The 23,069-nt window shown below is 46.9% G+C and overlaps 1 protein-coding gene across 1 annotated transcript; it reads left to right on the top strand.

The window, feature by feature from the left end:
- The first annotated feature begins 754 nt into the window (after positions 1-754).
- TEX33 (testis expressed 33) lies at positions 755-21,326 on the top strand. The gene is made up of 6 exons (XM_023222290.2): positions 755-877; positions 5,427-5,486; positions 9,134-9,581; positions 11,424-11,568; positions 20,865-20,975; positions 21,180-21,326. The coding sequence occupies exons 3-6, from the start codon at positions 9,348-9,350 to the stop codon at positions 21,275-21,277; spliced, it is 588 nt and encodes a 195-aa protein (XP_023078058.1). The 5' UTR covers positions 755-877; positions 5,427-5,486; positions 9,134-9,347; the 3' UTR covers positions 21,278-21,326.
- The last annotated feature ends 1,743 nt before the right edge of the window (positions 21,327-23,069 follow it).

Here is a 23,069-nt window from a genome sequence, read left to right as displayed (position 1 = left end):
GGACTCCAAGTTTAAACACAGTACTCTCTGTTTCCTGGGGAAACCCTGAAAGTTTGCAGGAGGTATTCACCATACCCACTCTTTGTCCAGGCTGAGCAACAGCCAGGCAGGAATGGGCCAGTGCTGGCACCAGTGGCTTCTGCCTCCTTCTCTGCAGAAAAGAAGTCGCTTAACTTTGTTGATCTCCTTCTGTAACCCTTGTTATTCAGGAATGGAAGAGGGGACTCTCACTGTTCCATTCTTGCTTTAGTTTTACTCCCAGGTCCCTGATTCCTGGGCATAGAAATCAGACAGTACCAGATACATCCTTTTCCTTCCCCATTGACCTTGACCTACATTTATGCTGTTATATACATCCATGCCTTTAATATTCTCATCGCTTCAAAACTGTTAAGCTCCTAGGCATCCTTCAAGATCCAACTCAAATGGCACTTTCATAAGTCCTTCCTCCTTTTTCCTACACGGAGCTAGTTCTTCTCTTTACTTAGTGCTTTGAACTCCCAAGAACATCTTTCGCACTTGGTAGCATCTGAGCCCCCTGTGCCTGGCACACACCTGGCACGTAGTGGGTGCTCAACCGACATTCTTGAGTGGATGAGAGCGTGAACAATACATGAAGCCCCTCCTACCTCCTCAGTCCTGGCTTTCTCCTGGCCTCTCTTCCCTAGGAGTGGGCCTATCAGCCCTCTGAGGTAACAGAGCCCTGTGTATAGTGATCACCATGGCAACTCCAATGAACATCTGGGGGAGGGCCACTTCCCAGCAACCATCCATTGGTCTTTACCAGTAGTTCTGCAGCGGCTATCTGCACTCCTGGGCTTCAGCACACATCAGTGTGGTTCACATGTTTCCTGCTGTTATGAAAGAGATTGGAGAGGTGAGGCAGAGACTTATGAAGGGCCAGGGTCCTTCCAGGACATCGGGTTTCATCTTCCTTTTCCCCATTCAGAGTTGCTTGTGAGTGAAGACTGCCCAGACTAGAACTATCTTCCTGCCTTCTTTGACCAAAGTCTCTTGGGATCTCTTTCTCCAGGTCAGAAACTGGAAGTGAGTCCACACTTCTACTGTAGCCCGTCCAGACTGCTCTGGACTGGCGGTGCATGGGGACATACAGAGCTGCTGTGGACACATCAGGTGGGTGGCTGGGGATGGGGGATGGGGATAGGAGGAGAATGACAACTTGAAGGAGCTAACTTGAACTTCACCTAGCTTGAAGAAGTGCAACTTAATTTTAGCCCCACCTGGTGAAGTCCTGTGTCTTTTCTGAGCCTCATTTTCTCCATCTGTGAAAGAGGATACGTTAGTAGTGTCTCTGAACACCTTACTGGGTATTTGTGAAGACAGACTAATTTACCAGATGTGAGAATGCTTGACACAGGACTTGTGTTAGTTATCTCTTGCTGCACAACAGATCACCCCAAAACTTAATGGGCTTAAGACAACATTTACTCTCTCATAGTTTCTGTGAGTTGGGAGTACTGGTGGAGTGTTGGTGATTTTTCTGTCCTAGGGTCTCTCACAGGCTGCAATCAAAGTGTTGCTTGGGTCTCTAGTCTCATCTCAAAGCTCAACCAGAGAAGGAACCCATTCACATGGCAGGATCCAGCTCCTTTGGAGCTGTTGGCAAGAGGCCACTCTGAGTTCCTTGCCCTGTGAACTTCATCGTAAGGCAGCTCACAACAGGGAAACTGGCTTCCATGAGAACAGATGAGCTGAGGAGAACTGCAAACAGTGTATGAACAAGACAGAAGTCGTAGTCTCTTATAAGTTCATCATGGATGCGACATCCCTCATTTTTGCCACATTCCATTCATCACTAGGTCCAGTCCACACTAAAGGGGAGGGAATTATACCAAGAAACAGGGATCATTGGGAGCCATGCCTACCACTGTCTGCCCTCTGGCCACCCATAATGTACATCCCGTCCACATGCAAAATACATTCATCCCCTCCTAAGATCTTTAAAATTCTCATCCTATTAAAGCATCAGTTTAAAAGCTAGAATCTGGTCATATAAATCAGCTCCAGGTGTGGCTGAGGCTCCTCCAGTGTTGTTCCTTAAGTACAGCTTTTCAAATTCAATTCTTCTCCATCATAGATCTGTGAAACTAAGTAATTTGCCCTGAACACACCTAACATACAATGATGTGATAGGCATAGGATAAGAGATAGTGACATTCCTATTCAAAATTGAGGAAAATGGAGACATGGAGTCAATGGTCCATAGCAGTTTTGAAATCCAGCCACACAAATGTTGGACACTCCTTGGTTAGGTTTCAAGGCCTGGGAATAATTCTCCATGGCTCTCAGCTCTGCCTTCTGGAATCTTGCTTCCACTCTCTGACTTGTCTTTTTTATTTTTATTTTTTTTCCAATGGTATCTTTTCATTTTGTACTGTGTCTATCCCTTTTACCCCAAGCTGCTGACATTTTGCTGATGTTGTTTTCTCAACAGTAAAGCTTACAGGGGTTCACTCCACTGAACAAAAGTCACACCCCTTTTTAACTGGGGCTCCTGTTGAGGAGCCTTAAGCTTCCTAGAGGTCCTATGGTTCTGTTAAGAGGATACATCAGGCATATCATTAATGTCTTTAAAGCGCCCTTTGTGTGACGGAGTAATACCCTGATCCATTGATCTTTCTGAAGTTTTAACAACAGGTCGCACAGTCACACTCTTGGGCACACTTTCCAGACAGTCTTCTGAAGCCATTTCTTAATTTTAGCATCTTTTTGGCAACTGGAGAGGATGAGACTTCAGAACCATTAGTTAGGTACTGGCATCTTTTTCTTTCACAGTCCCTTCTTCAATTCATCTCCTTCCTCTCACATTTCATTACAAGCAGCAAGAAGAAACTAAGTGGCAACTGCAATCTTTTGTTTGGAACTCTTTGGCTAGATGACTCAGTTCATTAGTCACATAGCTGCAGATGACAGTGTCACTGTTTCTGCCACTACATAACAAGGGCCTTTCTTCTGCTATTTCTAGTAATATATTCCTCACTTCCATTTGGGCCCTCACTGGCGGCTTCCTCCAACTCCAGATTTCTGCTTAAAAAAAAAAAAAATCTGTTTAAGGTGATTTAGGCTTTTCCTATCATGCTTCTCAAAATCCTTAAAGACTCTGAGCACTGCTTGGTTCCAAATTCAGTCCAACATTTTTAAGTATTTATTACAGCAACACCCCACTCTTAGTACCAAAATATGTATTAGCTATGTATTGTCACATAACAAATGACCATAAAGCTTAGAAGCTTGACACTGCGTGTTTAAAACAGCACAAGTTTATGATCTCAGAGTTTATAGGGGTCAGGATTCTGACTTGGCTGGGTCCTCTGGCCCAGGGTATCCCACAGGCTGTAACAAAAGTGTCGTCCAGGCTGTGTTCTCATATCAAGGCTCAACTGGGGAAGGATTCACTTTCAAGCTCACTCAGGTGCTAGGATTCATTCAGTTCTTCAAAGACTGTTGGACTCAGGGCTTCTATTCCTTATGAGCTTTTGGCCAGAAGCCACCCTCAGTTTCTTGCCACATGTGCTGCTCCACAGGGCAACTCAAAACATGGCATTTGCTGTCATCAGAATGAGCAAACCAGAGAGAGCCAGGGAAAGAGTGCAAACAAAACCAAAGTCATGGGCTGGGTGCAGTGGCTCATGCTTGTAATCCCAGCACTTTGAGAGGCTGAAGCAGACGGATCATGAGATCAGGAGATCAAGACCATCCTGGCTAACACAGTGAAACCCCGTCTCTACTAAAGTACAAAAAAATTACCCGGGCATGGTGGCGTATGCCTGTAGTACCAGCTACTACAGAGGCTGAGGCAGGAGAATGGCTTGAACCCAGGAGGTGGAGGTTGCAGTGAGCTGAGGTTGTGCCACACTGCACTTCAGCCTGGGAGACAGAGTGAGACTCCGCCTCAAAAACAAACAAACAAACAAACAAACAAACAAACACCTGAAGTCACTAATATAATCTTGGAAGTGATATTTCACCAGTTTTGTCATATCCTTTTTGACCAGAAGCAAGTCACTAGGCCCAGCCTACACTCAAGGGGGGGGGGGGGGATCATACAATATGTGCTATCAGAAGGGTAGGATTATTGCAAGTTATATCAGAAGTTTCACAATCATCAAACAATGATTAAGTGTCCAAATTAATAGAGTGTTTTCCTTGGCGGTTTTTTTGAGAATAAAATTGACCTGTTTTTGAGCTTACCAGAAAAACAACTTACAGGATGTCTTAGAGTCACTCTCCCTCTTTGGGTCTCAGTCCTCAAAGATCCCTTCCAGATCTGACTTGTTGTGTCTATTCCTCCCTTATTACAAAGACACTTACCTTGTAGTAGTGTCTTTAGGGCCAGATTTTATTTTATTTATACTACAAAATTCACAAAAACCTGGGAGTGGAGGGGAGCAGCGGAGGGAGAATCCACATGGAATAAAAGAAGAAACATAAATAAGAAAAAGAGGCCGGACACGGTGGTTCATGCCTTGTAATCCCAGCACTTCAGGAGGCCGAGGCAGGTGGATCACTTGAGGCCAGGAGTTAGAGATCAGCTTGGCCAACATGGTGAAACGCCGTCTCTATTAAAAATACAAAAAATTAGCCAGGCATGGTGGTGCACACCTGTAATCCTAGCTACTCGGGAGGCTGAGGTGGGAGAGTTGCTTGAACTCGGGAGGTGGAGCTTGCACTTGCAGTGAGCTGAGATGGAGCCACGGCAGTCCAGCCTGGGTGACAGAGTGAGAAAAAAAAAAAAAAAAAAAATCACATAAGAAAACGAAACACAAGCACGAAAGCTACAGAGGCTTTTGAAGCTACCCCTCTAATGTGAATCAAAGGCCTTAGGGAGAAGACTGAGTTTATAACAGAGCAAAGTGTGGGTTCCTGCTCTTGGCTCTTCTTCGTGGTGGCTAAGCTGCTTCCCTTCCCTGACCACGAATGACCAGTCAGCAAATGGATACAATCCTATTTGCGGGAAGACAAATGGTTGCCAGGCTGGGGGCCGGGGCAATGGGCTTCACAGCCAGGGGTCTGCTAGGGTCTCCTAGGGTGGTGGTGATAGGGGAGAAGAGGAGGAGGAGATGAAAAGATTATGAAGGAGTAAAAGGAGCCCAGGGTCCCAAGGCTACTTGAGAAAGGCCTTTGACAAAGGACTGGTGGGGTGGGGTGGGGGTGGCCAGGGCTTTTCAGAGAGGGCAGAGGCTGCGTAAGTCCAGGAGGCAGCCCCTGTGCCAGGGGTGATGAGTGAATGAGGCAGAGGCTACGTGGGTCTGGGCAGTCCCAGAAGGCACTAGGAACAGCTTAAGAACCTTTGATCAGGGGTGGGCAGACAGCCACAGGCCTTCCTGTTCAGCTCCCAGCTCATCGTTGTTCACAGAGACTCTGTGTGTCATCTGAGATGATGGAACGTGGTGCTTTGTTTACAGGACGAAGCTTGGAATTGCCTGTCGCACAGCAAGAGGCTATGGAGCTGGGCCACCGAGCAGGTAGGACGGGCAGACCAGGGATGTGCTGAATGCACCTCCAGGCTTCTGGAGGGCCTCCCTGGGGCAGCAGGGCACAGGCCCTTTCTCCTCCCCTTCCGTCTTGTGTTGGCCACCAGACCCACCATCGGCCCTGGCTTCCTAGGGGGCATTCTGTTGGAAGACAGAAGGAAAAAGGAGGGATTGGAATTACTGAGCCCTCCCATCCTGCCATGTGTAGGGATTATTCACCCCGATATGGTCCCCATCCTGAGGGGATGACTCAGGTGGTCTGAGTCTTGTGTGCACCAGAAGGGCAGGGCTGTGGGGGGACATGGTGAGGGGCCTGGCCTTGGTGGGTGGGAGGTACATATGGGGGTCACACGTGAGCCAAGACCAGGGTTAGTGTAAAGCCCAAGGAGTGGAGGGGAGTGTTCCAGGCAGGAGGAACAGCTCAGGCAAAGGCCTGGAAGGGAGAGAGGTCTGGCACTTTCCAGTTGTCCTGAGAGCAGGGACTCTGCCCTGAGGACAAGAGGAAAGATTTCAATGCAGGCGCGGGACTGAGTCAGGCCTGCTCTGAGAAGGGTCCCGGGGTGAGTGGAGGGTGGCTGGGGCTGGCAGGTGGGATGGGGAGAAGAGAGTCCAGTGAGTTGGAGCAGGACTCCTCCTAAAATCTTCCTCCAATGTCGTGAATGCCAGGGGCCTTGTTAGACACTCAGATTCCAGATTCAGGGCCCTTCTGATGCAGCAGCTCTGAGAGGGGCCCAGGAATCTGTATTTTTAGTGAACGCCCAGGGAATCCTGATACATAGCCACATTTAGATAAACTCTGCGGACTAATCATTTGATCTTCAATAATAGCAGATGAAGCAGGGTTCACTCTGCCCGTTTTGCAGCTGAATGAATGGAGTAGAGGAAAGGTGTAGTTGCAACGAGGTTCTTGAAATGGCAGACGCAGGTCTTCATTCATTCATGCATGCATCCATTCATTCATTCAACAGATATTCAACACTGAGAGGATAGGGGTTGGCCTGTTCAGCTTACTGTTGTGTCCCCGTCGCCTGGCATAGCACCTGACACGTAGTTGGGTCTTGCTCAGTTGATGAGTTGGTGAATATCCTGGCTCTCCAGGCCAGGGATATAAGACATATTGGGGCCATAAACGTGCCCATAATTCCAAAGGGCAGGCTGAGGGTGAGCTGGCAATGGTGACAGCACGTGCTGATGGAGGAGGCAGTGCAGGACTGGCTGTCCTGAGCCTGAATCCAGGAGGAGCCCATCCCTGCGCTGGGCCCTCAGTCTACCCAGGAGCAGGGGAAGGGAGGCTGAGGTTGACCAGATGGGTGGTCTTCCCGCTCTCTGCCTCCGCTCTTTTGAAGAGGGTCATCATGCCCGTCCATCCTGACAGTCCAGCTGCCTCCAGAGGTGCCCCTCTGCTTGGCTGCCTGCCGGTTGGGGCTGGTCTCAGGGAACAGGTTTTCCCTCCGCCTGTCGTGTAGGTCACAAAGAGTCATGACAAAGGCACCAAGTGGAAGGAAGACGAGGAGAAAGTGGGCAGGGAAGCAGAGAAACCTCAGGTCTCTGTCTCCCACTGCCCTGGGGAAGGGTCTGCAGTCCCCCGAGGGGTAGGCGAGAAGGGCCCTCCCCTACCTCCATCGCTTGTGACAGCAGAGCAGGGATCCGTGGGAGTGAAATAAAAACCGCAGTGGCTGCCAAAGCCTGATGTTTGCAGCATCCTTCTCTGAGAAACTAAACTGGGCCCATCTGAATGTTCCCCAGTGGGGTGGTGGTGGAGGCCTGCAGGGCTCCGAAGGGAAGTTAGGGCTGTCTCCACTACCTTGAGTAGATCCCCAAGGCAGGGTGGCGCATTGAACAGCAAGTTACAAAGCAACACACTACTCTGGTCTCATTCATACCCCAAAGCGAAACAAAGTTATGTTTTTGTTTTGTTTTGTTTTGTTTTTTTTGAGGTGGAGTCTCGTTCTGTTGCCCAGGCTGGAGTGCAGCGGTGTGATCTCAGCTTAATGCAACCTCCGCCTCCCGGGTTCAGGTGATTCTCTTGCTTCAGTCTCCCAGTAGCTGGGATTACAGGTGCACGTCACCACACCCACCTAATTTTTGTATTTTTAGTAGAGGTGGGGTTTCACCATGTTGGCCAGGCTGATCTTGAACCTCAAGTGATCTGACCACCCTGGCCTCCCAAAGTGCTGGCATGAGCCACCATGTACAGGCGTGTCATTAATGACCCTTACAGGTGTGAGGCCCTTAATGACTACTTACAGGTGTGAGCCACTGTCATGCGTGTCCGTGTGAAGAGACCAGCAAACAGGCTTTGTGTGAGCAATAAAACTTTTTAATCACCTGGGTGCAAGCGGGCTGACTCTGAAAAGAGAATCAGCAAAGGGTGGTGGGATTATCATTAGTTCTTATAGGACTGGGTTAGGCGGTGGAGTTAGGAGCAAGTGTTTTTTTGTTGTTGTTGTTTTTTGTTTTTTTGCGGGCAGAGGGTGGATCTTACAAAGTACATTCTCAAGGGTGGGAAGAATATTATGAAGTACCTTCCTAAGAGCGGGGGAGGATATTACAAAGGACCTTCTCAAGGGTGGGGAGGGCGTATCCTACAAAGTACATTCGCAAGGGTGGGGGAACATCACAAAGTACATTACCGCAAGGGCCAGGAGGGTGTATTGTCACAAAGTCAATTGATCAGTTAGGGCAGGGCAGGAACAAATCGCAATGGTAGAATGTCGTTAGTTAAGGCAGGAACTAGCTATTTTCACATCTTTTGTGGATCTTCAGTTGCTTCAGGCCATTTGGATGTATACCCACAGGCCACAGGGGATATGTTGGCTTAGCTTGGGCTCAGAGGCCTGACAGCCACCATGCCCAGCCCCTGTGTATCTTTTAAGAGGACTGGAGGACTCATCTTGAGGTTTTGGAGGGAAGACCACCAAACACATTTACAGCTGTAATCTGGGGTGGAGGATGAGGCCAGATTGTGAGGCTGAGAGCAAGAGACCCAGAGGAGTGGAGGCCGTGGGCAGGGACGTCGGAGATAGGGAGAGGTGGGGAGGAGAGAGCCTGGGAGGTGACTGGGATGGTGCCACTTCTCAGCCCTGGCGAAGGGAGGAGGTAGGTATTGGGGAGCAGCCTTACATTGGAGGCAAAGTCTAGGAGTCCCATCCAGCTCCAGTACTTCCCAGGCATGTGGCTTGGCCCCAGGAACGCTTCTGCCAGTGGCACTGCTGCCAGATTCTCACTGCGGAGAGTAAGGGGGAGGTTTCAAGATGGAAAAGTGGGGAAAGGAGCTATCCAAATGGAGCCAGGGGCATGAAAGCGCAGACAGGCCAAGTCACACAGCTAGGCCTCAAGGCGGGACAGGCTTAGAGGGTAGCCCTTGTTGCCCCAGGCAATGTGGGCTAACCCTGCCCATGGGAGGCACGGCAGGTTGACCTGTCTTCTCCCTTTGTCTCCTAATTTCCCACCCATGCCTCCGGTCCCTCTCCCCTTCTCTGGCTCTGGAGTTCTGGGGCTCTGTGTCTGTCTGTTCCCCCTCCTCACCCCCATGTCTGCCCCTCTCCCCACCCTCTACTTTCTGCCCTTGTCTGCGTGTCTCTCTCCCTCCCCCTCTGTTTCTCTTTGTCCTGTTCAAGTACAACCTCTTTGACCAGGGCCCACCTGAACAACAAGGAGGGCCAGCAGGACTTGGACCCCTGGAAAACGGCCTGCAGTTCCTTGGACACCTCCAAGTTCAAGAACCAGGGTCTGTGGTCACCACAGCCCCTGCCCCGGGGAGCCAGCACTCAAGGCCACTCCCTAGGGTGGTGCCACTCGAAGGAGATTCTCCCTCCACCTCCGACTGCTGCCAGCAGGGATTCTCTGGGGATGGACCCACAGTCCAGGTCCCTGAAGAACGGGGGCTCTCGATCCTCCTCAAGAGAGAGCAGGGCCACCTCGGGAGAGGAGACTCAGCCGTGCCAGGGGACGGATGACGTTCCCAGCTTGGGGGCCCAGGACCAGAGGAGCACGCCCACGAACCAGAAGGGCAGCATCATTCCTAATAACATTCGCCACAAGTTTGGGAGCAACGTGGTGGACGAGCTGGTCTCCGAGGAGCAGGTGTCATAGCAGGGGCCAGGAGGGTGATGCAGAGTCTTAAAATGAGGACACAAGATAAACTCACTCTTGAGTACAGAGTCCCTATAATAATAACACTAGAAAGCAGTATCTCCTGAGCACCTGTTGTGTGCCAGGCACTGTGCACTGTTTAAACTTCACATATAACAAGCTGTTACATCTTCCCAGCAACCCATGAGGAAGGTACTATTATTCTCCTCATTTTATGGTTAAGGAGCCTGAGGCTTAGAGGGGTTAAGTCAGTCAACCAAATTCACCCAATTGTGTGAGAGGAGGGTGCAAACTGGGTCGGCAGGTTCTGGAACTCCGGCCCTTAATGACTTTGCAGTTAAAAGCCTTTTGTGTGAATTGGATGTTTTCCATTTGAACAAGTCTCCCAAAGAAGACAGCATTTAGTAGATGGATAGCATTTATTGGGAATCAGAAGACTTGGATTTGAATCCTGGACCTGCTCCTAAATGCTGGGTGACTTTGGATAAGTTACTTACCCTCTCTGGGCTTCAGTCTCCACATCTGTAAAGCAAGGCAGTTGGACTAGGTCAGGCTGACAAATACACAGTGTGTATATCACAACCCCCCCAGCCTGCATTCATGGCAGACATCGCTAGTCAATGCCAGCACGCTTTTCCACCCGATATAGCATTCCAGGCAGTCACTACGAATCAACTGAAACTTAAGATAAAATTCGTCTACCATTTTTGGTCAAATGCTGTGTTCCTTCTGCCCTGGCATTCTGAGACATACTTTCAAAGCCACCATCTCAACCCTCATAACAACTACATTGTGTGGAAGGTCAGGCAGGAGTTATTGCTTCATTTTTAACAGATGGTATAACCAAGTCCCAAGGAGGGGCTTGGGTCACAAAAGCTGGGGGTCAGGCTTCTCCCAGGTTACCCTTCTACTCTGTCATCTTAAAGTGCGGTGACCCCACCACCAGCAAGTCTGGAAGGTCTCAATCTTGACATGTTCTGCCCCACTTGGAGGAACTTGTCCCAATTTGAGGTTGACTCTATGGCCACTACCTGTCACTGCCCTGCCCAGCCTTGGGAGATGTCCTTTTTTTTCTTCAGCCGCCATTGTCCCTGACTGGAATCAAGAAATCTGTGTTTTCTGCCCACCTGTAACTTATGTCACAAGTGTCATTAAGCCAGCAAGTGTCAGAGCTGGAAGCCACTTCAAAGAGCATCCAGTTCCACCCTGCCTTCACATTTTACATGTAGGGAAACTGAGGCCTAGAGTGGACAAGAGGCTTGCCGAAGTCAGCAGCTGATATATTGCAGAAATGGAACTTAAACCCAGGTGTTCTGCCCCTGGGCCTGGGCTCAGCTTCTCTGCGTGTCAGTTTCCCTGTTGGTATGAAGAGGGAGTTGGCCTTGTTGAAAGCTAAGCACCCACCCAGAGCTGCCCTGTGTGATGCCTCAGTTGTAGGAGGCAAGCCAAGGCTCTGTGGCCTGCCAGCCATGTGAATTGGGTGATCTCTGGCTTCCAGAGGCCCGCTTTCCTCATTTATAAAATGAAGGGAAGAGTGGCACCCTACAGAGACACCCCATCCCAATGTTGCATGTAGCAGGTGCTTAATGCTTGGAAGAGGTTTTATGATCGTTAACCTGATGCCCCCCACCCATGGCAGTGCAGCTGAGAGGGGTTGGGGCTGGGGCCTTTGTATACTCCAGCTCCCCAGCCCTGTGAACAGGTTGAGGGCTCCAGGCTGAAGGTGGGATCGGGGTGGGGAGGGCAGGGTCAAGGGAGGAGGAGTTGGAGGGAGATATGGGGCTTGACACTGCTTTCCCATCCCCTGTCTGTTGTCCCTGCCCCTCTGCTCAGGCTCAAAGGGCTATTGATGAAGTCTTCGAGGGCCAGAAGACGGCAAGCTCATGGCCCAGCAGGACCCCGAATCCTGTGGAAATCTCCTCCGTCTTCTCAGACTACTATGATCTCGGCTACAACATGCGGTCAAACTTGTTTCAAGGTCAAGTCAAAGGGGAAAAGGGTGGGGCCGGGAACACCCATGGTCTCCCAGGCATGGGGCAGGGAAGGCCTTTACCCCAGGGCACATCTCCAAGGACACTTATTTCATGCCCATGTGTCCTCTATGTGAGCTTGCGAGTGCTGGGAGCATCCAGACCCTTGTCCTCGATGTGTGGATGATTCATCCCAGTTGGCAGTCAGCCCCTCACGCTCCCAGACACCTGTGGCCCCTTCCTTTCCCTTCTCTTCTCTTCCCATCCCTTCCCTTCCCTCCCCTCCCCCCTTCCTTCTCCCTCCCCCCCCCCCCCCTCTTCTCTTGCCTTGTCTTCCCCTCCCCTCCCCTCCCCTCCCTTCCCTTGTGTTTTTTGAAGTCTCATCCTGTTGCCCAGGCTGGAGAGCAGTGGCACAATCTTGGCTCGCTGAAATCTCCACCTCACACACTCAAGCAAGCAATCCTCCCACCTCAGCCACACCCCTGCCCTGACAAGTAGCTGGGAGCACAGATGCACGCCACCATGCCTAGCTAATTTTTTTTGTTTTGTTTTTTGTATTTTTGATAGAGACAAAGTTTCATCATGCTGCCCAGGCTGGTCTCAAACTCCTGGGCTCAAGTGATCCACCCACCTCGGCCTCCCAAAGTGCCGGGATTACAGGCGTGAGCCACTGTACCCTGCCCACCTCTGGTTCTTAATTTGCCAGTAGGAGGCCCAGGACTCAATAGAAGGCCCAGGACTGCTGCTTCCCACCCCCAGCCCCATCCCAGGCACCTTTGATCACAGTGACAATATCAAGATTTTTGGTTCAAAACTCAGCTGACTAGCTGGGTGTGACCTTAGGTGGGATCCTCAACCTCTCCAAACCTCTGCTGCCTTCTCAGTACAGTGGGGATGATAATGAGAGTATGGCCCTCGCTGGGTCATTGGCAGGACTTTATGAAGTGCCACATGAAGGTGCTTGGCCAAGGCAAGTCGTGAGCACTCAGTAGCTGTCAGGCTATCATTTTTCTTCTCCAGAGCCTGGAGGTGGCGCCACCTGGGAAGAGAGGAAGGGTGGTTTGGAGGATCTGACATTTACAGAGAGTTTCCATTGGGTCATTGTAGTTCTGTTTGGTTGGGGTGAGGAGAGTGCTGTTAGCGCCATTTCACTGGCAAATTTCAGATCATTTGCCCTAGAACTTGTGGTAGTCTGCATTGTGTCTGGGACTCAAAGTCAGGTGTTTCTTCTGCCTCCAAAGCCTCATAGTCTTTTCTTGACCACTAAGTCTCTTCCCAAGCTTTGATCCTGTTCCCAGGGTCTTCTGGATGGCTCAGATGTCCGTCACAGCACACAGGGACTTCTCTCTGCCCCACATTCTGATTTGGCTTCATTGCAAAACGAGACTCTTTCTGGTGCGGCTCCTTCCTCTCTCCTCACTCCAGGCCCTCTCTAGTGTTCCCAGAGGCCTGACTAACCTCTTCCACCTGGCTCAGATCCCTGTCACCCGAGGAACCAGACACCCACTGGAAGCCTTTCTGGATTTTTCTTTGAGCTTGGAGAAGGGATGGTGCTGGGGGAGGAAAACAAGAATACAGTTCTGCTTGCTCTCTGTTCTGGGCCTTCCAGATCCTGCCTTCCAGTTCTCTCTTTAACAAGTATCAGTCACCAAATAGCTGTTCCATACAACTTTGTATGATAATGTCTACTTAAATGTAAAAGAATCTATTTTTTAAAATGTCCATGTCCCATCATCCCGCCTGGGAAGTAGAACTGTGCCAAGGATGTGCTGGAGCTCATAGCAGCTTGAGCCAGCTCACAGGAGGCAATTGTTTCGCTGAACTGATTGGCACACAAATACTGTCTTAAAATTGGCTATGCTAGTAGTATTTACACTCTGGAAATTGGCAAACACTATGAATCAGGGCTTCCCCCTGCAGCACAGTACTGTCAGTGTGCCCATCCATCTGTCCCTCTCTGCCTCCACCCACCCGGGGTTAGCCTTTGCACTTGCTGTTTGAGGTTGGTGAGACTGGTATGGCTGCACAGGAGTGAGGCAGAAGACATCAGAGGGAATACACTTGGTCGTGAAGCCTGCTGGAAGGTCTTTACTCGGAGTGAGATGAGAAACCAAGCCAGGGTTTTAAGCAGGAGAATGGTCCTGTTTGGCTCAGGTTAAAGGCTCATTCCAGTTGCTATGGGGAGAATGGACACAGGGAGCTGGGGCAGAAACAGGGAAACCGGTAGGAGGCATCTGCAAAACTCCAGATGGGGCAGATAATGGTGGCTTGGTCTTGGAAGCTGGGCTAGTGCACTGTACTATTTTGGAGGGCACCATTGTGCAATATAGCAGCTCAGGGAGGTAATGGTGAAGGTGGTCTGATGTAGTAGGATTCTGGATATTTGTATAAGGCAGAGAGAAGAGAATATGCTAATGAATAGATTTTGGGGTGAGATACAGGAATTAAGGTTGATTTCAACGTTTTTGACCTGAATAACTGGAAGGATGAGATGGCTATTTACTGAGTTAGAGAAGGGGGAGCAGGCTAAAGGACTCCTATCCTATGCTGAATCACAGAGATCATCTTTTATACAGTCTTCTAAAATATTTAGTTTTGCTTTTCACATTTAAGTCTTTAATCCACCTGGAGTTGATTTTTGTTTTTAGTATGAAGTAGGGATTCATTTTCAAAAACTGTAGATGGCTTTTGTGAGTTTTAGCCATTTAAGGAAGTAGTAATACTGAGGCTTGAGGAAACTTTAGGCAGCTTGCCCAGCTGTATAAAAAGTGAGATGATGAGCTCGGGCACTCCCTGGGCATCTATGTGCCCAGCCCTCAAAATAATGGAACAACAACAACAAAAATCTTTCCCCAGTAGGGATTCATTTTCAATTCCTTCTTTATGTGGATTACTGATTCCCTCAGCACCTTTTATTGAATAGGCTCATCTTTCCTCCCGGTGACCTGCAGTGGTACCTCTGTTATCCATCAGGTTTTGACACATGCATAGATCGGTTTCCAGGCTCTATTCTGTCCATTGGTCTAATATTACACTTTTAATCACCAAGGTATTATAAGTGGCCTGATATCTGGTCAGGCAATACTCCCACTACCACCCCTCCACCACCATCACCAGTTAATGTCTCAGGTTTCTAGGCCCTTTACTCTTCCACACAAATGTTATTAATATATGGAAATTTCCATGAAAAACTCTGTTGGGATTTTGATTGGAAGTACATTGAATCTACAGCTCAATTTAAGGGCTGTTGTCAGCTTTATAATGAATTTTCTAATATGAATGTGGTGTATACCTCCATTGATTTAAGTCTTCCTTTGATATCTCTCAGTAACATTTTGCAATTTTTTTTCTATAAACATCATACAGGTATTTTTGTTAGACTTATTTAGGAACGTCTCTTTTTTTGCTGCTTATTGAAAATGATATATTTTAAAAATTCTATTTTCTAACTTTGCTTCTGATACTGTATACATAAATGCAATTTTTTGTTTTTGTATATTAATCTTATATCCAGAAGCTTTATGTAGCTCACCAATTAATTCCAATAATTATTTATAGATTCTTTAGGAGTGCTTTGAATAGTAATAATGGCTACATTTATGCATTGTATTTAACATATGCCAGGTACTGGTCTAAGTACTTTATACATATATTTTATTCTCCACATGAATCCCATGTGGTAAATGCTACAATTCCCAATGTTTTTTCTGGATGAAAAAATTTCAGTCACGGAAAAGTTAAATAACTTAATTAAGGCCACACAGGTAGGAACGGTCAGAGTTGGGATTTAAACCCTGCCAGTCAGAGGCTAGAGTTTAAATTCTTAAACACTAGGCTTTTCTCACCTTTATATCAGCACCTGGCTGACCTGTCTAGGACAATGGTATATATAAGCAGGAAAAACAGGCATCCTTATCTCCTTGATTCTACCATTACACCATTAAATATAATATAGTCAGTTTTCACACTGCTGATAAAGACATACCTGAGGCTGGGTAATTTATAAAGAAAAAGAAGTTTAATAGACTCACAGTTCCATGTAGCTGGGGAGGCCTCACATCATGGCAGAAGATGAAAGGCACGTCTTACATGGTGGCCGACAAGAGAGAATGAGAACCAAGTGAAAGGAGTTTCCCCTTATAAAACCATCAGATCTCATGAAATTTATTCACTACCATGAAAACAGCATGGGGGAAAATGGAGCTGACTCTGGGTCTTAGTCTGGCTTTGGGTGTCCTGAGAGTTTAGTGAACTTCATGCAGGGAGAGTGTTGGCACGGCTGTGAGTCCTGGGTGTATAGGCTTCCCACAGCCAGGCACTAGACAGGGCTGTGGGGGGACCATGTGGGATGGCCTGCAGGAATATGGCCAGGGTGAGTGGCCCTTTGTGTATTTTCTGCCTCCCAACTCACCGTGGCTCCAGCTTCAGAAGGAGGTCAGAGCAGAACACCCCTGTGAGCTAACATGAAGGTCCTCATCTGCTCCAGGCAGCAGGGCTGGGAGGGGACAGTAGAGGGTAAGCCCATGATAAGGACAAGCCAAGTACAAATCAAAGCCTTGACTGGGCTCACCTGGACATTGTGTCTTTGAGTCACAGAGCAGGCAGAATGGTAGCTTATGTCCTGTCCATTTCCCTCTGTGTCCAGGTGTCCAGGGATCCCCGAACCAGCTTACCAAGGATTTTTTTTTTTTCACTTCTTTCCATTGTTGGAATTCTGATTTCCTCTATTTGGTGTCTTCCTCTTTCTTGGTTTGCTCTCTTGTCTTTGGGGTGGATTCAATCTCCTAGCTTGATGTCATTGGCATTGGAGAACACAGCCCTGTAATGATTTAAATCCTTTGAAATTGTTCAGATTCACTTTAGAGGCCAGTAGATGGCGATTTTTGTAGATGATCTGTGTGTGCTTAAAAACAATCTCTCTGGGGGCCGGGCGCAGAGGCTTATGCCTGTAATCCCAGCACTTTGGGAGGCCGAGGCAGGCAGATCACGAGGTCAGGAGATCGAGACCATCCTGGCCAACATGGTGAGACCCTGTCTCTACTAAAAATACAAAAATTAGCTAGGCGTGGTGGCGGGTGCCTGTAGTCCCAGCTACTCAGGAGGCTGAGGCAAGAGAATTGCTTGAACCAGGGAGTCGGAGGTTGCAGTGAGCCAAGACTGTGCCACTGCACTCCAGCCTGGTGACAGAGCAAGACTCCATCTCAAATAAATAAATTAATAAATAAATAATTAAAAAAAAATCTCTTGGGAGGCGGAGGCAGGCAGATCACGAGGTCAAGAGATCGAGATCATCCTGGCCAACATGGTGAAACCCTGTCTCTACTAAAAATACAAAAACCAGCTGGGCATGATGGTGCACGCCTGTAATACCAGCTACTCAGGAGGCTGAGGCAGAAGGATTGCTTGAACCGGGAGGCGGAGGTTGTAGTGAGCCAAGATCACGCCACTGCACTCCAGTCTGGCGACAGAGCAAGTCTCCGTCTCAAAATAATAATAGTAACAATAATAATAATATTATTATTCTCTTGGGTAAGGGATTCTGCATTTGTCTAATAGAACAGGCTTGTTAATGATTTCCATGCAAATCTTCTAATCCTTATTAATATTCTTTGCTTGATCTATTAGTTACTAAAATATGTGTCTCTAAATCTTCCCCTATAATAGCAGCTTTGTCCATTTCTCCTGTGGTTCTGTCAATTTTGCCTTATCTATTTTGAAATTATCTCAATGTAGCAAGTTCAGAATCATTACATTACCTTAATGAATTGCGGTTGTTTTTGCTTTTCATCATGCCTTTGCACTATAGTCTATTTTGCCTGATATACTTATCAGGCCTGATATAGTTTAGATATAGTTATCTAACTATATAGATATAGATATCTAACTATATAGATATAGTTATCAGGCCTGATATAGTTTGCCTGATATAGTTAAAGATTGCTTTTGGTTAGTGTTTGCCTGGGTGTATCTTTTTCTATTCTTCCACGTTTATCCTCTCTTTGTGTCCTTTTAAATATGCTTTCAATGATATATACCTGGAAAACATTTTCGGTAGTAATCTGGTTTTTAACGAATGGGTTTAATTTATTCATATTGATTCTCATTACTGATATAGACTATTTGGATTTATTTGCATGATCTTATTTTGCGTTTTCTATTTGTGCTGCTTTTTCTTTGTGGCTTCTTTTTCTTTCTCTTTTTGGATTTGCATCAGCTTTCTTATTTTTCTCAATCTGATATTTGTTCTTTTCTACTCTTATTCTTTGAGTGGTTACCTTTGACATTTTTATGTGCATAGTTAACAAATTATAAAGTTAATCCAGGCATTTGTGTTTTCCTGAACACTATAAGGTCCTTAGAAGGCTTTAACTTTGGCTGGGCACGGTGGCTCACACTTGTAATCCCAGCACTTTGGGAGGCCGAGGTGGGTGGATCACAAGGTCAAGAGATCGAGACCATTGTGGCTAACATGGTGAAACCCCATCTCTACTAAAAATACAAAATTTAGCTGGGCATGGTGGCGCACACCTATAGTCCCAGCTACTCAGGAGGCTGAGGCAGGAAAATCACTTGAACCTGGGAGGCAGAGGCTGCAGTGAGCCGAGATCAAGCCACTACACTCCAGCCTGGTGACAGAGCAAGACTCCGTCTAAAAAAATAATAACAAAATAAAATAAAATAAAATAACTTTAATTACTCTCCCGACCTCCACCTCAGCTTACATGTTATTATTTTATAGAATGTATATATATAATATATATACATTTAGAGATTGGGTCTTGCTTTGTTGTTCAGACTGGTCTCAAACTCCTGGCTTTAAATAATCCCTCTGCCTCAGACTTCCAAAGTGCTGGGATTACAGGCATGAGCCACTGTTCCTCGCCTAGAATTAGACTTAAGCAAAGTACTTTAAGCTGTGGAGCCTAGAGCCACAAGGTCTGGGTTTGAGTTCTAGATCTCATGTACCAGCTGTGTGACTTTAGACAAGTTACTTAACTTCTCTGTGCTTCAGTGACTTCAACAGTAAAATGGGCATAATAATTATATCTACTTCTTAAGAGTCGTTGAGAAGATTCAATGGGTAGTTCATGTGAAGCTCCCATCATCGTCACCATTATTATATTATTCCATAAATTAGATGCTGATGCTGTTATTATAATGAACATATATTTAGATTTACTCTGTTTCCACTTTCTTTGCTTCCTATTCCTTCTTGTATCTCAGGCCTTCCTTCTGGGATCACTTATTCTCTTCCTGAAGTATGTTTAGAAGGTATGTTTAGTGAGGTCTTGTTGCTGGTGAGCTTTAGGCTCCGTTTCTCAGAAAAGTCTTATTTTGTCCTCCTTCTTGGAAGATAGTTATATTATATATAGATTGCTGATTGTTTTCTATTAGTACTTTGATATTGATCCATTTTTTTCTGTCTTTGATGATTAATCAAATCAATTGTTATTCTTTGCAAGTAGTTTTTCTTTTCTCCACGGCTACTTCTAACATCTTCTTGTTTCTGGTGTTCTGAATTTCACTTGGATGTACTTAGATAAGGAATTCCTTTGACTTACCCTGATTAGAGAATAATGATCCCCCCTTTTTTTTTTTTTTTTTCTGAGATGGAGTCTTGCTCTGTTGCCCAGGCTGGAATGCAGTGACACTACCTCGGCTCATTGCAAACTCCTCCTCCCAAGTTCAAGCGATTCTCCTGCCTCAGCCTCCCAAGTAGCTGGGATTACAGGCGCCTGCTTGGCTAATTTTTTTGTATTTTTAGTAGAGACGGGGTTTCACCATATTGGCCAGGCTGGTGTCGAACTCCTGATCTCAAGTGATCTGCCTGCCTCTGCCTCCCAAAGTGCTGAGATTACAGGCGTGAGCCACCGCGTCAGGCCTATGATTCTTGAACCTAAGACTTCACATCTTTCAAGTCTGAAAAAATTTCACCCATTATCTTTTCAAATATTGTTTCTGTGCATTTTTTCTAGTCTCGCCTTTTAGAACTCCATTGAGAGGTATTTTGGGCATTCTCATTTAACCTGCATCTTAACGCCTCTTTCATGTTTTCCACATCTTTTTTTTCTTTTTCTTTCTTTCTTTCTTTTTTTTAAATTGAGATGGAGTTTTGCTCTTGTCGCCCAGGCTGGAGTGCAATGGCACGATCTTGGCTCACTGCAACCTCCGCCTCCTGGGTTCAAGTGACTCTCCTGCCTCAGCCTCCCAAGTAGCTGGGATTACAGGCATGCACCACCATGCCCAGCTAATTTTTGTATTTTTAGTAGAGACAGGGCTTCACCATGTTGATCAGCCTGGTCTCGAACTCTGGACCTCAGGTGATCTGCCCGCCTCGGCCTCTCAAAGTGCTGAGATTACAGGCATGAGCCACCACGCGCAGCCCACATCTTTTTTTTCCTTTGTATTGCATCCTAATATTAATTTCTTCAGGTATATCTTCCAGTTTACCATTTTCTCTCAGCTGTATTTGATCTGCTATTTTACCTGTTAATTGAATTTCTTTTTAAACTTTTATGATGGCAATTTTCAAGCTTCTGGAAAAGAAGAGAACTTAGTTTATGAATGGATGTTGCTCATGCCACCCAGCCTCAACAATGATGAATACATAGCCGATCTTGTCTCATCTTTTCTCCCACCCATCCACTCCCACCAAAGATTATTTCAAAGCAAGTCCCAGGCATCTTATTATCCATGGAGTTTAATTTTTTCAATTGTTATGTTTTATTTCTGAAACTCCGTTTACTTCTCTTACTAATCTATCTGCTCTTTCTGGATGGTTTCTTATTCTTTCCTTATATTTTTATTCTCTCTTTTATGGTTTCAATCATTAAATACACTTATTTTGTATTCTGTATCTGATCATTCAAATCTTTGCTAATTTGGGAGATTTTGTCCTTTGGTATTTCTGCTGACTCTTGATCATTGCAACGTATTTGCTTGTGCATGTTTGAATTTTGAATATAGAGATGTTTTCTTAAGTTACAGGTATTAGTTGCCACTTGCTAGATGTCCTGATGAATGTCCAATAATTTTGTCTTCCCAGCCATGCTAAAAAATCTCATTTCTTGGTATAGTTGAAGACACTGAAGCTCAGAGAGGTTAAAAATTTCTCTGAGGCCATACTATCTATAAATAATGGAGTTTGGGTTTGAACCCAAACAACTTTACTTTGAAACCCTTCCCACTCCCCTTACCTTCCACAATTTACCATCCGTAAAGGAAACTGACACCCAATATAAACTATGGAGTACCCGACTGCCACTGAATTGGGCACTCGGGGTTTCTTCATGGCATTCCACAGGGGCTGCTGAGGAGACAAAGAGCCTCATGAAGGCTTCCTACACACCAGAGGTCATTGAGAAATCAGTTAGGGACTTGGAACACTGGCATGGCAGGAAGACGGATGATCTGGGTAAGTGAGGAGCTGCGGGTGATGGGAGGCAAGGCCTGTCCTCCACAGGCAGGGTGTGTTGGCTCTAAGGTTCAGAGAGAAATCAGAGCAGGAGACAGAGCCAGGGGTGGACTTGGAAGAAGTATGAGTCATCCCTGGGGTCTGGGCACTCCAGAGACTGCTGGATGATCTAATCTGTGCTGGCTCCTCTCCTGCTCTCTGTAGGACGGTGGCACCGGAAAAATACTATGAACCTAAACTTGCAGAAAGCACTGGAAGAGAAATATGGAGAAAACAGCAAATCTAAGAGCTCAAAGTACTAGATTTGACACAGTAGAGGTGTCTTCTACTCAAATAAAGTGCTAACAATAAGGAAAGGCTCAGGTCTGAGTCCTTCTGTGCTTGGTGCCTTTCCTCACATTCAAGTGGAAGCCCATGTGTCGTGTTGGAGAGACCAACTAGGGGAAGATAGAAGCCCTGAGGGCCCAAACTATTCCCTAGTCCTCCCTCCTGCACACGCGTGCACACACATGTACTTTCACCCATTATCCCAGGAAAGGACATGAGAGCTGGGCATGACTCTGTCTCAAGACCAGGGTTCTTGGCTTCTCCCACATGCCCTATGTGAGGGGGTCCTATAGTGGGCACTGCTCGATCTTACCCTACATGCTTTTCCTAGAAGATGCCAATTATTTCCAGACATCCATTCCTCCCGGACATGAGACATGGGCTTCAGAGGAATTGGCCACACACATTTCCTCCAATCTAGTGGTGGATTTGATTGGTCTCATGGTAATTCTTAACTCCTACCCCAACCCCATCTCTTGCATGTGAGTGGTTCAGTCATGCACATGTGACTCAGTTTGAGCCAATAAGATGCAAAGAAACGTGTGGATGTGTGCAGCCTTCTGGGAAAATCTTTTCTCCGCTGGGAATGCTGGGAGAGCATCCGTCTTTCCTGATGTAATGAATGAGGAACCATGCAGCCCAGACCACTCCTACCAGACACCTATGACCAGGGGAACTGCAGACCATGCAGCACATTCTGGGTCCTCCATGGCCTCCCCAAGCTGCTCCATCAACTTGACCAGAAGCTGCTGGCCTCTGGACTTCCTGTAATGTGAGCCCGAGGATCTCCTCATTGTTTAAGCAGCCAAAAGCATCCTCAGCCCATAAGATCCCTGGGACTTGGAGCCCCAGGGTAGAGTCCGCAGATAATGGGTTCTAGGTCAGACAGTTCTGTTTTCCAGTTGATCCTGAAGCTTTTCACCTGATGAGCCTCTAAGCCTGCAGCACACTCCACCCCCAGATCATTGACTTGCACCCTCAGAACATGCTCTACCCATGGGTTATTATTTGCTGTGTTCCAAAACACCACCAAAACTTGTGGGCTTAAAATGACAATGACATGATCCCTAATTCGCTCATGATTTAGCAATTTAGGCAGGACTCAGGAGGTACAGCTCATTTCTGTTCTGCATAGCATCTGCTGTGAAGACACCTGCTCCTCTCCCATGCCTAGTACCTCAGCTAGGATGAGAACCACAGTGGGGGGCTAGCTAATCATCACTCTCTCTTGTGGGGCCTCTCTGCATGGCTCACTTGAGCTTTTTCTGGAATGGGGACTGGGTTTCAAGAAGGAGCCTTCTCAGGGGCCGAGATTCAATGTGCAATGGTTTATCAAGCCTTGCACTGGCTTGTCAATGTCCCTGTGGTCAAAGAGACATACGTCCAAGCCCAGACTTTGTGAGAGGGGACTACATAACAATATTACTAAGAGTATTACTATATGTAGGAATGGTTTATTGGCGACCTCAAAATAATAGTTTGTCCCGGTGGTCATCTTGCTTTTGAAAGATCAAAAGCAAAAGGAAGAATCAAAATCATTACCAGAAAAGGAGACATGTTCCTGTTTCTCCCTCAACTGCCCCTCCTCCCACAGAAGGGAATGACTTTTACCTTTATTTTTCTTTTCTTTCCTTTTTTTTGAGACAGAATCTGGCTCTGTTGCCCAAGCTGGAGTGCAGTGGTGCGATCTTGGCTCAATGTAACCTCCGCCTTCCAGGTTCAAGCTATTCTCCTGCCTCAGCCTCCCCAGTAGCTGGGATTACAGGC

The sequence above is a fragment of the Piliocolobus tephrosceles genome, chromosome 19 (assembly GCF_002776525.5).
Source record: "Piliocolobus tephrosceles isolate RC106 chromosome 19, ASM277652v3, whole genome shotgun sequence".
In the NCBI taxonomy this organism is placed as follows: Eukaryota; Metazoa; Chordata; class Mammalia; order Primates; family Cercopithecidae; genus Piliocolobus; species Piliocolobus tephrosceles.
This window is presented reverse-complemented; position numbering and strand designations above follow the sequence as displayed.